The 19,238-nt window shown below is 37.7% G+C and overlaps 2 protein-coding genes across 2 annotated transcripts; one reads left to right on the forward strand and one right to left on the reverse strand.

Moving 5' to 3' along the window:
* On the reverse strand, nucleotides 1–1,691 carry LOC148862663 (proline-rich receptor-like kinase). The gene is made up of 2 exons (XM_088975257.1): nucleotides 660–1,691; nucleotides 1–508 (listed from the first exon to the last, which is right to left on the reverse strand). The coding sequence occupies exon 1, from the start codon at nucleotides 1,556–1,558 to the stop codon at nucleotides 851–853; it is 708 nt and encodes a 235-aa protein (XP_088831383.1). The 5' UTR covers nucleotides 1,559–1,691; the 3' UTR covers nucleotides 1–508; nucleotides 660–850.
* Nucleotides 1,692–10,167: 8,476 nt separating this feature from the next.
* Nucleotides 10,168–17,051, forward strand: LOC148862664 (protein-tyrosine-phosphatase MKP1-like). The gene is made up of 2 exons (XM_088981111.1): nucleotides 10,168–13,354; nucleotides 16,509–17,051. The coding sequence occupies exons 1-2, from the start codon at nucleotides 10,901–10,903 to the stop codon at nucleotides 16,575–16,577; spliced, it is 2,523 nt and encodes an 840-aa protein (XP_088837237.1). The 5' UTR covers nucleotides 10,168–10,900; the 3' UTR covers nucleotides 16,578–17,051.
* Nucleotides 17,052–19,238: the final 2,187 nt, after the last annotated feature.

Genomic DNA, 19,238 nt, shown 5'->3' on the forward strand with positions numbered 1-19,238 from the left:
TACAAGAAAACCAAAATCAATTTATATATCAAAATGTTGGGAGTAGTGTAGTATATATACCTCTACTGTTGGTTCCGAAAACCAGTTGATGCGACAGGTTCTCTTCCTATCCCAGATTTTTTGAAATACGATTAGATTCCTCCTTTCCCGTCAAATGTTGGAATTTCGCGGAGAAGAAAGATAGTAGAGCAGCTGTTGTGAAATAGCTGTTGATGCCGTTGATATTGATTTCAGATGCTGCCGGAGGTCGAGATAGCAGGGTAAGTTAGCATGTAGGTAGTTAGGCAGATACGCCTTGGAATTGCGGCGTTCTCACCAAAGGAAATGGACCCATTGTGTAGATTTTAGCTTCCATAAGCATTGTATTTATTGATCTCTCAGGGAGCTGCTACTAGCCTCGTCTTTATTACTTATAACAATTTGCTTCAGGGTGGATTCTAATCCCACTGAAAACCTCTCCTGACTCCTAAAATCTGGCATGTCCTTGGAGTTTTAATTTGTTGAGGTCCTGTTAAAGACATTCTGTCAGTACTCAACCGATGAAAGTGCCACGAGAACGATGATTGTTCATCGACATAAAAACTTATTTGAAATTAAACATGTAAATGTGGGAAACGGGGACAGCCAGACTCCAAAGCTGGACGCTACGCTGTACATACCTTCAAAACATCTGCCGAGCAGAACAAAGCTTTGGAATTGGAATTCTGATCTTTTTGCTACTAACAAGTAATAATACCGCTGTGGGGTTGCCTTATTGTGAAGGGTAAGGTATCATATTTACTGCTTTACAAAATGCAGGGTAAGGTATCAATCTTCAAGAGCTCGTATTTACTCCCAAAAAGGAAACACTCTAACGTTTAGTTCTGCAGTTCCGGCCCACCAAGACCCCGCTAGGAGGGCCAGTGAGCACAATAGTGCATCGACTATACAACCAGTAAGAGTAATGGAAGATACTCCCGAAGTTAGATCGTGTTCTGAATGACCCTTTAACGTCCAGTATGATACCATTTCCCTCCATCTGCTTCTGGAGTCGTTCACTGTCACCTGACGGCAGCCGAACCTGACTGGAGACCATATGAACATCCTGCAGCTTCGATTCCGTCCTGGTTGCAGAGAAGGGGTCGATGGCTCCGGTGGCAATGAGGGTATCCCCGTAGTAGAGATCGATGACCATGTAACTGAAGTCCACGTCGATCTTCTTGTTGGGGTTTGTGAAGTTGGCGAGGACAGTGAGGTCGGCATTCAGGAGGTAGCCCATGTCGATGTAGGCGGCATTGAGTGTGGCACTTGACACGTCAAAATGAGGATTCTTCGGCCGGAAGACAAGGTATACAATCAGAACTACCAGGCCTCCCAGTATGACGATGATCCAGAAGATGGCACAGAAGATTGCAGCGAACCATGTTATGGGGTTAGTCCGGCGAGGTTGGGGGACTTTGAGACCGCTGTGAGGTTGGTGATGATCGTGATCCTGGCGCTGCTGCTGCTGCCGAGGTTGCTGTTGTTCAAGGAAATGGGGATTGAACTCATGCTGCTGGGGAGTGGAGTTTGACGACATGGAGATCCAGTGGATAGAGATCTAGGAATAACAGCTGGAAGAAGAATATCAGAAGGAAGTGATGAGTCAGTCAGTGGTGAAGCGGCTCAATGGAGGAGGACTTAATGACATCATGTAAAAAATGGGAAATAAAGAAAAATTAAGGAGAAGGTAAAGAATCGAACATTGGCTGAATTGCGAGCCAAGTATACCTCTAATAAGGATTAATGAAGGTGGGGATGGTAGTGATGGAATCCAGTCGCACCTTGCAGACAAAAAGGTCATGTCAATGTCGGATTGGGGTTGGATTTTGTTGAAATTCCTCATCATTCCTCTGCTTTGGTTGCTTTCTCTTCTGTCGTCAGACGTGAATCTTTTCAACATCATACCTCCGCCTTGATTTGGACACCAATCCAATGGACAAAACCCCAAAAGCGCCCTCTGCACGATAGCTAGGTTTGACACGTAGCAGCAGACCGTAAGCGTAATGTCAGATGGACATGTTTTAGGCGAAGCCAACCCAACCCGGGACCGGATCTGCCCCTCTCACGGAACGGGATCTGCTCATAACACAGGGGTCCTCACAGGCACATCGATCGTGCATTCATGCCGATTCACGGGGTCAATAGAGTGTGGATTGTTGATATTTTGAATGTTTATAATTCTTCGGTGGAAATTAGAAATCTGTGTTGGGTCTGGTAGCATCTACGTGTGAGGTTGGTATGAGGCGCCCTGTGTAAGAAGCAGATTTGGTCTCCCCCTCTCACAGCATTGTGTATTGGAAGTATCTCCTATAGTTAGATATTATTTACGGGAGATGTTTCTAATGCGTAGGGGTGGCAATTTTTCCCATTTCCCCGATCCCCATGGGGATTGGGCGGGGATGGGGATGATTTCCCCCCTGTAGGGATAGGGATGGGGAAATTTTTATCTCCATTAGCGGGGACGGGGATAGGGCGGGGACCCCGATCCCTGCCCGTGGGATCCCCACTAATATATATGTATATGTATATGTATATGTATATGTATATGTATATGTATATGTATATGTATGTATACGTTATATATGTACACATACGTCTATATATTAACATTTTAAAAATATGGTTGAATATGTTTTAATCTTTTTTAATAGATTATAAATTTTAATTATTTTATTTTTATTTTATAAATAAAAATAGAAAAAAAAACAAAATCATTAACATTATAAAAAATTATGAGGAATGGGAATCCCCGCAAGGGGATGGGAAGAGGCTCCCTGTCTCCGCCCCACCCCGCCCCATTGCCATTCCTATTAATGCACAATGGGATGTGCCTACGAGGTCGTTGTGAGGCACCCTCTCTGAGGAGCAAATCCCATTATCCCAATTCACCCAATCCAACCTAACCCAAATGAAATCTAGTCTAAACTTCAAATCGCCAACCCAACACAAGCCATACTTGCTGAGTTGTGAGTTGTGTCCGACTGAATCCGATATATTCAACACATAACCTGGCCCATGTGGCCAAGTGCATTTTCATTATGTTCTTATATATAGGGAATGTTTGGTATGGATTTTATTTATTTAAAAAACGTTTATATTTGATTTATCTTTAAAATGTTCTTTTAGTGTTGTCGACAATTAGGCGCCATTAGATACCACATAAATGGAACGTTAAATAAACACTTTAGTATTAGAGAAACATTAAAATGAAACTCTCTCTAATCGATAATTTACACATAAATCAAAACAAACAATCTTACCAAATAACATTTGGTACAAATGCCTATATTGGAATGAAGTGGCATCATTTATGAAAGAGCGGAAAGCCATACCAAATACCACCATAGTGTGTGGGTGTGAGTCTTACCACAAACACAAACACCAACAGAACGATCTTACTCTTTAATCTCTTGTAGTATATGGTTGCAGTTCTAGGATTGTCAGGAGCCAAAAGAATTTTGTATGTTCCAACTTTAAGCCTCTCTCAACACTCAACCGGATCAAAGGCGCACTCTTGGTTGATCTTTCACTGTTTGCATTTTATTTTTATTTTTATTTTTTTGTTTTTGCCAATTATATTGACGGGACATGTTTGTTGGTGGAACTGATGAAAACACACCCATGATGCATATACTGTGAAAGACAAAATTAATTCATCTTTTTATTAACCAAATTAACCCCATTTCACTTGGACATGACCCAAGGTTTTGGACTGGATCCATGAGAGAAGCCTCTGCCTCTCTCCATCTTGTTTCAAAATTTCTTTACTTTAATTTAATCTACGTTGTGGGGGATCTGAATGACTTGTAATGGATGTTTTACTTTTCCTTTAATTTCTTCATTTTCTGGTTGCTTTATTTTTCCTTTTTGCTGTACTATCTAATTAGACTAATCATCTTTAACTCATTTGAAGATTAATTGTCATCAGCAACACTTTGGTGAATTTTGACATCAAAATAAATATAATTTAATAGAAAAAAAAAATACTGCAAGATATTGCAATTTCCAAACCAGTTTGTACGTCAGATTTTAGTCAATTCAAAGTATATACAGTACTGAAGTGAAGTCAAGGAGTTTGGACAACAATCGACAGCGGATTTCCATCTAGCTCGTGACTTCTGAAACATTAATTTGCTTGGAATCCACAGCTCCCCCCTAGGTAGGATGATGGCAAAAAAAGCCCTCATGGTGTCAACATTCTTGCAAGGAATTAAGCAGATCGCACCCACGAATCAATGGGCATTCCTCCACCTTCTCCGCTGATTGTCGCTCACACAATCTGTGGATTGCAGCATCGAAGAATTTGGGCTGCACGGATTCAATCCGATTCATTTCAATTGGATCCGGATATCCATTAGCTATAATCGGATCAAATCTGTTCTGAAAATATCGTCCATCTATTATTTGGATCAAATTCATATTCCGCTTGATTTCTTCCAATATGATCTGATTATGTATAAATATATAAAATATCAATTTTTTACAGTGTATGCTTGTTGTTTTATATTTAGCTTTTTAAATTCATGTTAACTTTTATATAGATTTGACCCCCATTTGGAAGTGTTTATTAGATAAATAAGTGCTTATAGGATAAGCGTTTATGAGTGTTTGGTGAAAAAGTATTTTTCTATAGGCATTTTGAAAATTATGTGACAGTTCAGAAACATAATAAACACTTATCGGAAAAACATTTAAAAATAAATTACAATTCAAAATGAGCTTATTTTCTGGAATATATTCCATTAGTAAATAAAAATGTTATTTATTTGTTTTGTTTATTATGTATTCTACTATAAGATATATAGCTTGTCATATGTTGCGTTTTTGCAACATGACCTATCATTTTCCGGATTTTCATATTATTAATATGTTATATTTCTATCACCTATTCTATTATTTTCCTTGTGTCATATTTATTTGTCATATCTATTTCATGTGGTATATAATATAACTTATTATTGTATGAGACATCTTTGTCTGACTCAGAGAGAACAAGATTGTTGGATCATCAGAACTGGGAAAATAGTAGCTAAAATAATTTATGGGTTGCCAAGTTCCTACAAATGCTGGCTAGGTAAAACTTAATTACCCCCAAATGACCAAATATATAGATTTTGTGACTCATGCTTTTATTGTTTTATGCTTATTTTGATAAAATATAGTTTTAAAAGATAATATGGAATTATTTTATTTTATTTTTATATTTTATATTTAAAGAAATCAAACAACCAAGTTGGACGGCTGAACCTTTGAGTCCACCTAAAGACAGAAATGGTCCTACATCTAGTTTAAATCTACAGATAATACTGTAAATTTTAAGAAAAAAATAAAGTTCACTATATTTTTGTCCCTGATATAAATAATTTTTTTTATTAAAACATTTCAGTATTTAATAATATTTGATATTATATATGTTGGTATTATTTTATTCAAAAATAAATTGACATTTTTGTTTTTGGCAAAAACACCAAAACTTGAATTTTTAACCCATGTAGGAATAAAATCAATTGGCAATAACCTGTTGACCGACAAGGTGCAAATGGATCGATGGTCCGATCTGGTCCGAAGTCTGATCCTATTTTGTTGGATTTGGATATCTCCTTTCAGATTTTTAAATCGGATAGTAAGATCCGATCAGAAATTGGATTCAGATCCCCCTTATCCGATTCAAGGTGATCCAATTTATAAATATATTATTTATATTGTATTTTAACAAACTTATTATATTATTTATTTTTTATAACACAGATATACATATATACATATTATATATATATGATGAAAATAGTTGAAAATATGGTTCTATTCTTTTGTTTTTTTTATTTAAATTGTTATATTTTAATTTTATTTTAATAAATTATTATTATTTTAAATTAAATCAGATCCAAATATCCGACTTTTCCATTGGATTCAAATTCAAATCCGTATTTATAAGATGCAATCAAATCTTCAGATTGAATCTACTCTTACTAGTATCGAATCAATTTCAGATATACCCTAATTCAAATCTGATCCGATTCATTATATCCTAAACTACAGTTAACATTTATTACACTACACAAACTTGTATTTATTTACTTGAAAAGTTGAGATGATATTTTATTCATCGCTTGTAATTACCAATATTTTCAACCTGCAACCTGTCATTGACATGATCAGTTGGATTGGTGACCCATTCACCGGCTTATCATTTTCTATCATGGTATCGCATAAAACAGTTGAACCAGTGATGCTGCATTACTCAACAGCACCTGTGGGGGATTCGGTTGTATCAAAAAAAAAAAAAACAACCGGAAGAAAAAATGTTTCTGCCTCTGGGCTGAGTTTTAAAACATTAATAATTAATGAATAATACTCTCAGGTCCTTGCACTTGGGTGTGGAGTTTAATTAAGGCACAAGTAGGGCTGTCAACGAAATCCTAACACTTGTTTTGAAATCTGATGCCATTATTTTAATAAGATAATCTGTTTACATAATTGGATCAATTTGGATGTTGAAACTTGCTACCGTTTAACGTTCGTATTGGATGTGATCCTGTTAAGATCTAAGTCCAATTAAATTTAATATGATATTTATTCACATCATCATGCCTTGTACCAATTATATACGGTTGATTATATGAACCCTATTTTTCCATTCCGTTATGTTATAATTTTGAAAATCAGATCGGATTGATGGACCCGAGAGTCGGTTAGGCAATTAGTTTCGTTTCACCCTAAAACTGTTCTTTGGCAAAAAATGGCTTATCTAGGCGGTCAAATTATCTAACCATTAATATAGATAACGGTTTTGATCATTTTTTATTTTAATTATTTTTTAAATCAGAATGAGCTGACCATTTGAATTGATGATCGGACCATTTGACCCAAGAACCGGACTCCAAAATGGTTATAACTTTCACGTCTGATCCAGTTTTTAAAACCTTGTATTATATTGTGTCATATCCATTATTAAATTATAGGTGCTTAAATCATCTGTTATTACATCTATTCAAAATTTTAAATCATTTTCAGTTTGCCCCTATCTCTTCTAACCCCTTCAGCTTGCAACATATTATTTTTTCTAACAAGTGTGTTAGATGGTCTTCTAAGTATGTGACGAAACCATCTCAATTTGATTTTTCTTATTTTGTCACATATTGGATTTATTTCTATTTCCTTGTTATGACTTCATTTCTAATACATTATTTCTAGTTTTACCACTCACCCATCCAAACATTCACATTTCTTTCACACCCAATGTTTTGGATATATTTGCTTCTTAATTGCCCAACTATATTATACGCTTTTTCCTTTTAGCTGAATTGGTATTTGCCTATTACATACTCTGGATGCACTCCTCTATCTTTCTCTTCTTACACCAATTCTTTGCAAGGTTCAAAGTATTGATACATGTAATGTGATGTGCAAAAATTGCATTTTCACACGATTAAAAGGGGCAAAGCTCATAGAAAAATGTTTTATCTTACAAGCTTTGGATCAGGACATTTCTAAGAAGGCTATTTTACATTGAATATGGTCATTTATCCTAAATTATTGGATTTAATGTATTGGTGACCTGAAAACTGATTTATTGGCCAATACACATCATATGTTTCAATTTTTTGAACCTTGGTTCTAGGGTAACATCTCTTCAATCTCTCTTTTGTAATGAATTGTTCAACCAAAATAGCTAAAGATATCACATTGAGTCCAGGTTTTAAAAATCGAACCGGAATCAAAACCGTTCTAGGCATTGGTTTTTGGGTCGATGGTTCGACCATCCGATTCAAATGAATGATCCGTTTTAACAAGAAAAAGGGTAAAAAATCATTGAATGGGTCAATAATTTAACTGCCATAATCAACAGGTTGTTGACCAATTTAATAGTTTTTGACTAGAGAATGGTTTTAAGGTAAAATAGAATTAATTGTCGGAATGATTCCTGAGCGGAACAATCCAACCGTCCAAATCTAAGTGGTTCAAAAACATTGCATTGAATTATCTCTTGGTCTCCAAACCTAGCCCAGCTATATAGTGAGTTGCAATCCACTTATTACTTTACATCTCATATTTCTGTTTTACTCCTACTTTTATTTTTAGACCTCCTCCTTTTAATGTGATTGTGTCCTTATTAGTTTCATCAATTAATACTGTCTATAACATGCATCAGGCAGCATGGGACCTCCTCTTTAATACGTTCAATGAATTCATCTTTGACTTGTTATAAAAAATTATCGATGACAAGTGCAAATAGTATATTCATTTTTTTATATTTATATAAATTATTTTATATTTATAAATTAAAATGTTTTTTAATTTTTTTTCTTTATTTTAAAGGCAATGAATGAACTAAAACGAAGTCCAAGTCTGACCCAAAATCCGATCCAAGACCTAGATCTCATCCGACGTTTTTTATTCTTATTTATCCATTAATTAGATGAGGTCCAGGTTGTATTAATAATGTGTTGATATATAAAGATGTGCCATTAGGGAGCTATGGATTTGTTTTTTTTTTTTTTTGGTGCTAGTTGGACATTTACATTTGTGGAAATATTATGGACAGTCTTGGGTTGGACAGGAAGGAATTTAATGGGGGGCGTAATGGGGCCAAATGTAGAAACTACTGGGTTGGTTCCTAGATTCAAGCCAGCCAGCTTTTCTTGACTTTGTGTAGCTTTCAGCTAATAACGTCCACGTCTATGGTCTATTATCATCTCTGGCTCTATGCCAACTTCGCATTTTCATTCTGGCATCCCATCTCTCTCATTCTTTTTCCTTTCCCTTTCTCATGATTCATTATCACAAAATATAATTGTTAAATGGGGCAATAAGTTAGAGCAGAAGAAAGTCTTAAAATCAACCCAATTTTCTCTTGGAATAACGCAATAAAGAGGAAATGACCTCAAAATCAAAATCTTTCTGGTAATGGAAACAATATGGTCCATACGTATGTAAATTAATTATAACCTTATGTAAAAAAGCAGAAGCGACTTAAGGGCCGTTTGGGTTTTGATAACAGCTGAAGTTACTCAGCCGACTTACTTATTGATTTGGGATAAAATAATCAAATTCAGTTGTAACCATTAAGGAGCCTATTATAAGGCTTAACTTTTAGTGTCCTTTGGCAAATCCTTTTTGAAAGATCTTTTGAAAGATCTGACAGTCAAAGGATAGAATGAGATTTTAGGTTGGAGGTACGTCTTTCATACATCTTTCGATAAACAAAAAAAAAGAGCGATAAATTTGATTTCTAATTTCTCGAAATAAGCTTGAATTAAACTTCTCGTGTTTATTTTTTAGAATAGTGAAAAAACAAAAATATGGACCGCCTAGCTTCTAAATAACAGACAGTCGTGCAAAATGCGAGTTGATTGGTTGTAAGTTTTTCCAGTATCACGTCTCTCTGGTACTAAAGGTCAAAGTAATAAAATTTTTAATTCAATCATTTTAATTGTTATCAAATGTCACTGCCCCAAAGTAGAGAGCAATATTAGTTGCATTTACATTTTTCAAGGGAAAATTTTATATAATTTTTTCTTCAAAACTTTTGATGATTTAAAATAAATCTTAACTCTACCTTACGGTTGGGGTAGATTGATGTCGCGCGCATTAATGTTATAAGTAGAATTGTTTGAAATTTTGAATTATTGTAAATCTACGTTTGAATTCGGAATTGTGAGGTCTACTTATCCTTTAAATACAAGAGTATATTATATCTTGGTTTTGATTTTGGTAAATAAAACAAGCAATAAAAATGTATAAGGTGGGGCAAACCATAAATATCCTAAATAATAAAAAATATGATTGAATTTTTCTGTTTTTTGGTTTTCGTGGAAAATGTGTTTTGATATTTTGCCATTGGAATTAGATGCGAAGAATATGAGCATGATTATAGGATAACTGGTATTGTATTGTTGAAGTGTGATAATAATCCACTAATGTGAAGTGAGTCAAAAAGCCGTCAGATTAGAATAAGGGATGCACTAAGGCCCCACAACGGTGACTATAGATTGATTTGACGTGCATGCATTATACATAATGCATGGAACATCAGTGGTGACGTGGCATTGACCAAATTCTCCCACTGTCTTAGTCTTAGTCATACCATTAACCATAATCATAGCTAGCTAAGCTGTAAGAGTAATAGCTAAGTTGTCTTAGTCTCTCTCTCTTTGCAGCAGTTAGCTAGTTATAGTTGAACTAACTACTCACCACTCACATTCCAATTACGAAATACATGCGACGACTGGGTCGTCGGTCTTCCTCCTCCTCCACAAACAAAACAAACACACCCTCCGTATCTACTCTTCTTCCTTTTGCTTTAAGACTTGTATAATCTCTCTATTACTAATTCCTTCCTTCTTCTTCATCTTAATAAATAACAAATAAATAATAAGGGCACATAATAGACAAGAGAAATAACAGACGCAAGACTCTCTCTCAATCTCTCTCCATTTGTACACTTTCTTCTTTTCCTTTTGCTTGCTGTTGTGTTTTGGAATCCATTTTTCTATGTAACACGGAAGCTCAGTCACGGGTTTTACTCAGTCGTAGTTGTTGTGTTTGAATTTTCTTCTCCTCTTTTTTCTGTGAGACTGATTTTGGTTAAGGTTTTCTATCTATTCTTTTATTTTTTAAAAAAGAAAAGAAAATAGCTATTAAATTTCAAGGTGAGGGAGGAAAAAAAATTGCAGCTCTGGACTGGACTGGAGTTCTGCAAGTGCAAACATATAGAGAGTCAGAGTCAGAGTCAGATTCAGAAAGCGGAACCGCTCACTTTTTATCAGCTATTTATGCGAAAAACGAAAGATCACCATCTTCGACGGCCTTTCCTGGAACTATCCTTGCATGGGTTTCAGGTCTGTAGAGTCTCTGCTGTTGTTTCTCCGACCGTAAGATGTTAGGGCAAGAAGGTGAGGAGCGTAATATCCCCGTTGCCACCCGCAACCGCAAGACCTATTTACGGTCCGTTTCATGGTCCGACCGCTCTCCTTCCGGCCACACCCCAAAACCTCTACCCAACACCCACACCAACAGCAGTAAGGTCCGCTCCTCCCTTCCACCGCTCCAGCCCCTTTCCATCTCTCGCCGTAATATAGAAGAGTGGCCCAGGCCCGGCTCCGACGACCTCGGTGAATGGCCTCATCCCCCAAGCACTCCCGGCTCTAGGTCCGTCAAGCCCCTCTATAACTCCGATTCCGAGCACCCCCCAAGAGAATTCCAGCTCAAGAAGGACAAGCTCGCCTTTTTCGACAAAGAGTGCTCCAGAATTGCCGACCACATATACCTCGGCAGCGACGCCATCGCCAAGAACCGAGAAATCCTCCGCCAGAATGGTATCACCCATGTGCTTAATTGTGTAGGATTTGTCTGCCCCGAGTACTTCAAGAGTGATCTCGTCTACAAGACGCTATGGCTTCAGGACAGCCCATCGGAGGACATCACCAGTATCCTCTACGATGTCTTCGATTACTTCGAAGATGTTCGGGAGCAGGGTGGACGGGTCTTCGTCCACTGCTGCCAGGGGGTCTCCCGATCCACCTCCCTGGTCATTGCCTACCTCATGTGGAGGGACGGTCAGAGCTTTGAAGATGCTTTCCAGTATGTCAAGGCTGCACGCGGGGTCACTAACCCCAACATGGGCTTCGCTTGCCAACTGCTGCAGTGCCAGAAGCGGGTGCACGCCGTGCCGGTGAGCCCGACTTCTGTGCTTAGGATGTACAGGATGGCCCCGCATTCTCCATATGATCCCCTCCACCTTGTTCCCAAGATGTTGAGTTATCCAGGCCCTCTAGGTCTTGACTCTCGTGGGGCATTTGTTGTTCATGTTCCTTCCGCCATATATGTCTGGACAGGGAAGAATTGCACCCAGGTCATGTCCAACTGTGCCAGAGTGGCTGCCTGTCAGGTCGTCCGTTATGAGAGAGCGCAAGGTCCAATTCTGAGCATTGATGAGGGCGAGGAGCCTGCTGACTTTTGGGATGCTCTAGCTAGTGCTCCGCTTCTTAGTGACGATCTTGACAAAGTGGCCGGCAAACTCGAATGTTCTGTCGGTAAGGATCAGGTTGCAGCGGCAATTCGTCTTGGGGTTGGTGGGAAGAAGGTGGATGAATATGATTTGGACTATGAGATTTTCCAGAAGGCGCTTTCGGGTGGTGTGGTTCCACCTTTCTCATTATCGGCAACCGGTTCGGAGACCCATCTTCCTGCCAGAGAAAATGGTTGGGACCGGCTAAGACGCAAATTAGCTAGCGGTCTGATGAAAGAACTTGTCATATCATCCAAGTTAACATCTAATAATAGTTATCAATCGGGTGATACACCGGATAAGATTATCGGTACTACGTTGCAAGAAATGAGGAACTCCCCTGTTTCTCCCGCAGTATCTTCGCCGCCACCATCCCCTCCCTGTGGTTCGCCCGATTCATTTTATTGTCATTCGAATGCCAGTTCAAAGCCCAATTCCAGGTCTCCTTCGCCTGCACCTTCACCATCAGATTCTTCAAGTTCGTTTACCTTTTCACCCGCTTCCTCTAATTGGTCGGATTTTTCCTTCTTATCTTCTTCTCAGCCATCACCTTCGGCGATGGAAATTCAAGAGACATTTGCCCATAACAGTCCTCAAGCAGAAAAGGCCTTTTTTCCATTCAAAGAGACTTATCCCTCTCTTGGAGGGGCATTTGATGCTGAGCATGCTTTGAGAGTGGAAAAGGCTTGTTTCCCACATAAGGGGGCTTGTCCCTCTCTTGCAGAGCGCCGAGGAAGTAACCCTCCAGCTTTAGTGTTAACATCATCAACCGATGACCCAACTCGACTTTCCAAGTACTTGGTAAGGTCAAGGTCCTTTTCCCTCCCTGACTTGGAAGAAGATGTAATGAGGGATAGTGGATGCAACCAGTTGAAATCTGAAGCTTTTTATGAAATAAACAGAGGAGAGCAAACATCCAATTTTGAGCAGTCCGTTTCTCACAACAAAGTACAGTATAGGGTAGAAGATGAGAAGGAATTTGATCATGTTCTTCTGGCATCGTGTGCTGCAACTGGTGGCAAGGTTTCAGAACTAAAACAACCAGCTCTTTTCCACTGGCCTACCATGGAAAAGGTGGAAATGCAAAGCCCTGGAGTTCTTGATTCTAAGTCAGTGTTCCTTCTGTTAGCTCCAGATGTGAATTTGGAAAGAAGTAAGCCTAAAATTTTGTATATTTGGGTAGGGCATAATGCTTCATTTGACAAGGAGCAGATTCCTCTAATTAGCAGTTATGATGCAAACGAGGATAGTCATGTCCACTGGGAAAAAGTTGGCAGATACTTCCTTAATCAAATGGATCTTCTACTGGATCTCCCCATTCAGGTATTCCATTCAACTCCTGGTTCAATATATGTGCTTATATTATGACTTTCTAATACCCTTTTATGCGTTTAGGATCAATTGAAACTATTGTTTGCTTAACAGCAAAGAACAAATTTTCATGGCCTAGGATTTGCATGAAACTTATCTTGCATTATAGACCGAATAATTTCTGGACATGATAAATTTGTTTTGGTAGATAATGATAGGTATTAAATATATAAAAAGAAAGAGTATCCACGAGTAGAGGAAAGCATTTAATTCTGATCATGATGGAAAACATTTCATCCATTAATTTGTCTTGGAATGGCCTGATTATGTATTTCTCAACACGGATAGATGGTTAATCATACTATGATACAACCCTGTATGGTCCATCCCCATGTACAAATTTCAAAACCAACTTATCAAATAAAATAAAAGTGTAAAACCAACTTTGGCACTGAGGCAGAAGAAGAGAAGGCCTTGGAATATCATGTTTAAATTGACAAAGGATGAGAAAGGATGCGTGTCAAGGAGTGCATATTGGCATAATCTTATTGCATGTTTATGTTCATTGTCAACATGTAAAATTATTATCGTTATTAGAACAACATTCTTTATCCTTCCATACAATGAGGATAAATATAGTAACTATGACAAATCAGTAAAAGGCCATTACTCAACGTAGGTCCCATCTATCTGGGGTATTGGGATGAGTGTACTGGATATGGTCGTGCGTTTTTTTTTTTTTTTTTGTGCATGTGTAAATTTGCTGTTCTCAGACTCGAACCTGCATTCTCACACTTGACATCCCAAGATTTTACCACACCAAGTAATGGCCCCTTGACACTAAAATAGCAGTAGATGCAACATGTTATGAGAGAGCAACTGCTGGAAGTTCTAGCTTCTATCAGAATAGACATGCAAAAACACATTAAGTCATGTAAAACAAAACCATGAAAGGATGAGCAAAAGAAAATGAACTAGAATGGAGACTTGTCATTTATTAATTTTCTTTATGGCCATTTGCTGAGATATGAGGTTATATCACAGGGAAAGAATTTATATTACCCAAATTAACCTCATATTTCAGTGTTCATTAATTCTAGTTATGAACTATACGATGTTGAGAAAGTGAGTTTTGAATCTGACAGCAAACAATATAGACACGGTATGGAAGGTTGCCTAGATTGTAGATTCATGTTTTTCCTACCATACAAGGAATTGTTGATATGAACGTGTATCTAAATGCAAGAAGATCACCACCTTTTGTGGATCACATTCTTCTGAATCTTGATAACCATTACCTGGTGTTGGTCCTGGTTGTTTGGTTCTTGGTGGAGGTGAATGAGTAAAGATCTAACCTCTGGCATTTTCACATAAAGTGACGACACGCTCTTAGCCCCGAATGTGTTTTTTCACACTTACCAGCCTGAGATTTTACCATCACATCTTAGCAAAAACCGCTACTCTTGAGAGCCATTATCTGGGAAGAGCCACTCTTAGAATATGTAAGGGATTAGGAAATCTTGGAGGGTTGTTCTTGAAGTGCAGATTGCAATTTGCAGGTAGGTGAGAAGTTTAGTGTTCCATCTAGAGACACAAGTTTTCAAGAATTTAGGCCATGAACACTTTGGCCTCAAGTTTAGTGAAGTTAATGGTAGTGGATTTATGTGGGTAAAGGGAACCAGTAGATTTTGGGATGCAGACCCAAGGTCCATCTTGGTAGAAGTTATTTCATTCCTCCATTTAGGATAGTGTAAATTGCAAAATTTAGTTTAATTCAGCTAAACTGGTCTCTGACAAATGATAGGGTTATTTGGGCAATTTTGAAGGTTGAGAAAGAGTGTAGTTTATGGTTGAGTTGGAGTTCCTTTTCAGTTTCATAAGTGTGTGGTGGGTCGAGGACCATGCTTCTCCTAGGGTTATCTTTAGCTGGACTGAGTTCCCCAAGCTATCCTTAACCATAGCCATCAATTGTTTTGTATGTGCAAATGCAGAGAAACCTGCAGAGAACTGTTTCCTATTTGTTGTAGGAGTCTCAAATTTGTACTGTTTTGTAGTCTTATGGACTTCAATTATCTTCCACTTGATTGATGTTGGAACATTTACCTTTGGACCATATATGGAAGAAAAAAAATCTTAAAAATGAAAAATATGAGGTAGCTAAAATATCACTAATTGATTCATAAGTCTGCTGTAGAATATGCTAGCTGTTCTTTCCTTTTGAACAGTTCTGAAAAGTTTAAAGGGCATAGGAATGTCATGCATTAAAAGTTAGTGATGAATCCCTCTCCTGCTCTTTTGAGTTTTGAGCAGTGAGGAACAGAGGTGTCAGAATTTATAACTTAATAGTATGTGCTGCCCCCAGAATTGGCGTAGCCCCATTTTCTTTCATGAACCATAAAAACGAGGGGGAAAAACATAGAGTTTCTCTAGCAGTTGGCTATTGCTATTGAATGGCCTTTGGTTAAGAATATTTCCTCAACAATTGTAATCAGACCTAACAGACAATAAATCCACTTTAATCAAATGAACAGAATCATCTATTTCTCTTTTTTTTTTTTCTGATAATTAACAATGTTGAATTTCATTCATCATCAAACAGCTTTGCTGATCCCAAGGACCAGACAACCGTACAAACAGCCTTCAGCCTTGGGCTGACCAGAGAAGAGTGTAATAGAACTTTTAGATGGATATTACAATTTAGCTCTGAAAGTGATACTCCCGATTTACGGTCTCCTTCAAGCATTATGTTGCTTAATCCAGTTTCAGTGAGCAATTTTAGGCCCTGTAATATAGCTGATAGATCAGCCCTCAAAGAATTGCCAACTCCTACAAGTCCTGAAAGGCTTGGTTTTAAAAATGAAGGGATACTATGTAAACTATGACTCTCAATGGCATTCCAACCAAAGTTCTGAATATTAAAAAGTACCATGATATATATAGGAGTTGCTTCCATCTTTCTCTTAGATGAATTCATGTATATTTTTTCTATTCCTTTCCTTTAACAACTGCCTTGATTCATAATGCTTCTTTTTTTCAAAGTTTTATCTTGATTGGATTGTGTATGTATTTGCCTTTGTGAACATTTGATTTTTTTGTGGTTGTTGGCTATTTTGAGCTGATAGAATAGGCCTAGTATCTTGACATCAGTCTTCCATGTCATAAATAGGTAGTCAGAGAAGGAGAAGAGCCTCAGCAACTCCTAGATTGTCTGAAGCCTCAACCATTTCTAACATAAAGCAGGTGCAAGGGGAATATAGATGCCACATCTGAGAAGGTAAATGAAGCTGATTACCTCTGAGCATCTGGGTTCTTAAGATTCCTATCCTGATAGATCATTAGCAAGAGTATAGCTTGCAGATTTTGTCAGGAAAGTTGGCATCCCAAGCAGGGTAAGTAAGTTTATCCGCATGTCTGATGTATGGTAGAGATCTTAATTACCCTACAACAAAACACATGTATAGAAAGCAAGTCCGCTCTAAATTATAGGAATTAGAAATGATTTATGGAACTGGGAATAATAGAAGTTTCTTTTCCTATTTTTTGCCCCCAAAGCATCTCTGCAATGGGTTTTCTGGTCTAAGATGTAGAATCAACGGCTAAAGTGTTGCTGTTTGAGGGGGAAATGGACCATCTATTCTCAAGGGTTCTCTTGGGATTTTTTCCCTCATCTTTTTTTCAGTCATAGTGTTTTGGCCGCACTTGTTTTTTCCCCTTGGATCAAGATGGATGGCAGAAATTCACTAAGTAATCATGCCACAAAATTGGATATATAAATTGAGAAAAAGAAATTGGGGGACCATGACTCAATGGGACCAACCCCAATTTCCTAGAATGGTTTTTGCTATCTACTAGACCTGTTTATGGGCCAGGCTCAGACTTGGCATGTGAAAATTTGAATGGGCCCAGCCTGAAGCCTAAGCCCAAAACAGTGTAAAGCCAAGCCTGAAGGCCAGCCTGTGAACAGGTCTACTATCTAGTTGATTGCAATCAGGGACAACAAAATGTAATAAGCGTTATTAACTTACTACACAGCTGCACCCATATTGCCCATTCATTCAGGCTTAGTTTGTTTGCGGAGTAGATATCATTTGTCTGGTGTAAATGCATGGGATTACAAATAGGCTTTGTAGTTTATGTTGACTTCACATTTGATTGCATATATGTTCAGGAGTGATGCGCTCTATTTTATGAGAGAGAATTGATGTAAGAGGAAGGTGGTGCAAATTTTGCATCAGTTTTTGGGATGCAAAGTTTGCATTGCCAGTGAAAACAGATGTGACAAAAGTTGCAATTTTCGTATCAGGTAGAAGTGCAAACGATAGCTATAAACAAATGGATACAAAACTGAACCAGGTGCAAAATTTGTAGGCGTTCTTTATATGTTCTCTGAATAGTGATGTAGCTGTTCCATAAGACATGCTGAAGAGTGAAGACTGAAGCCTGCAGGCATTTTGTTTTCCATGAATACTTAATATTTTTCAAGGCAAATATCTGAAGGTGACACTCTTCAATTATTAGTCAAAAGCATCGTTTGCTCGAGAGTCGTCCCAATTCGATCCACCAGACCTTTCTTATAACAAATCCTTCTAATTGTAATAATGGTATAATACCATTACCCTAGTAGATTTCTAATAAGATAAAGATGAAACAACGTTATCAAAGAAACTTGTTGCTTTTAATTAAGTCTATTTCCACTGATGGATTAGTATTGTTATTACCATTATCAGAGATTCCTCAATAGTCAATAACATGGTGGAGCTTCCCATTTTCCCAACAAGTAAAGATTTTATGGTCGGGATCAAATCCCTCCTTCACCAGTGGTTTTTTTTTTTCTTTTTTGGTACCCTATTTGAGTAGCTCATTTGCCTAGAAAAAGAAAGAAAAGGAAAAGAAACTATAAGCTGAAAGGTGTGTTTGTTGCTTTTTCTTTTTGTTTTTTGCACTTACTAACATGGCCCTTTAATAAATAAACAAACGGTCAGATGGAGGAGTAAGGTTAGAATTTTGGATTGAATTGAAAATTCTTCTTATTATTATGGATTTGTTCCAACTTACATGATATTGACAGTTGACAGAACCATTCCGGGACAAATGTATTAGATATCCATCAACATCCCATTTTCTTTCAAAAATCTCAACCATATGCGATATGTCCAATTATATGAAAGATTTGAACATCCACCTTTAACCATTTTAGACCTTTTATCAACCACCATTTGGTTTTAGGCCAGAATTATTATATAAAGAATTGGATAATTGCTACCAGTGATGAAGACCAATACACACCACCACCAGTGACTTTATGAACCATCGACCATCTCAAATCAAATCATCATCATGAAATAGCATCTTACATATCAGCCACCAGCTCAATGAAATAAATAAATAAAGGTGCAATGCATCATAGCAGCTCAGGCTCAGGACGTGGGTGGTGACATGAATAAATTAAATATTGTAAGTTGGACGGGTGGGAGAATGATACAACAGATCAAAACTTATCTACCTTCTTACGGTTACAGTTTCATTGGTCAAAATTTTGAGCTCCAAGCCCTTGTAACTTGTTTGTTGGGTTGGAAATAAGAAGCGCATTGACCAATTTCAACCTAATGTAATGCTGTAATGGTCGCAGACGGTAGAGGATTTGACCAAACCCTATGTATGGATTGCATCCCTCCCTCTCTGCCGTCTCTATTTCTCTTTCTGCCGACATTTTAGAACAAGTGAACTGATATGAATGAGATGAGATGAGATGAGTGACAAGTGGCAATTTTCTCGTTGTCAACCGTCATTTTCTGGGAGTGGTCAAAGTGGCCGTCTTCCACCAGTTTCCATTACATTTATAAGTTATAACAACAAGCAGCACACCTGTTAGGCTGTTTGTTCGTTTGTATTCCGT

The sequence above is a fragment of the Nelumbo lutea genome, chromosome 3 (assembly GCF_056320005.1).
Source record: "Nelumbo lutea isolate HS-2025 chromosome 3, American lotus-T2T, whole genome shotgun sequence".
In the NCBI taxonomy this organism is placed as follows: domain Eukaryota; kingdom Viridiplantae; phylum Streptophyta; class Magnoliopsida; order Proteales; family Nelumbonaceae; genus Nelumbo; species Nelumbo lutea.

Bases quoted from the DNA above. Each gene is read 5' to 3' on its own strand.
- LOC148862663 (XM_088975257.1), bottom strand. From the start codon at position 1,558: ATGTCGTCAAACTCCACTCCCCAGCAGCATGAGTTCAATCCCCATTTC.
- LOC148862664 (XM_088981111.1), top strand. From the start codon at position 10,901: ATGTTAGGGCAAGAAGGTGAGGAGCGTAATATCCCCGTTGCCACCCGC. The intron at 13,355-16,508 runs GTATTCCATTCA...TGTCATAAATAG, and splicing joins TACTGGATCTCCCCATTCAG to GTAGTCAGAGAAGGAGAAGA.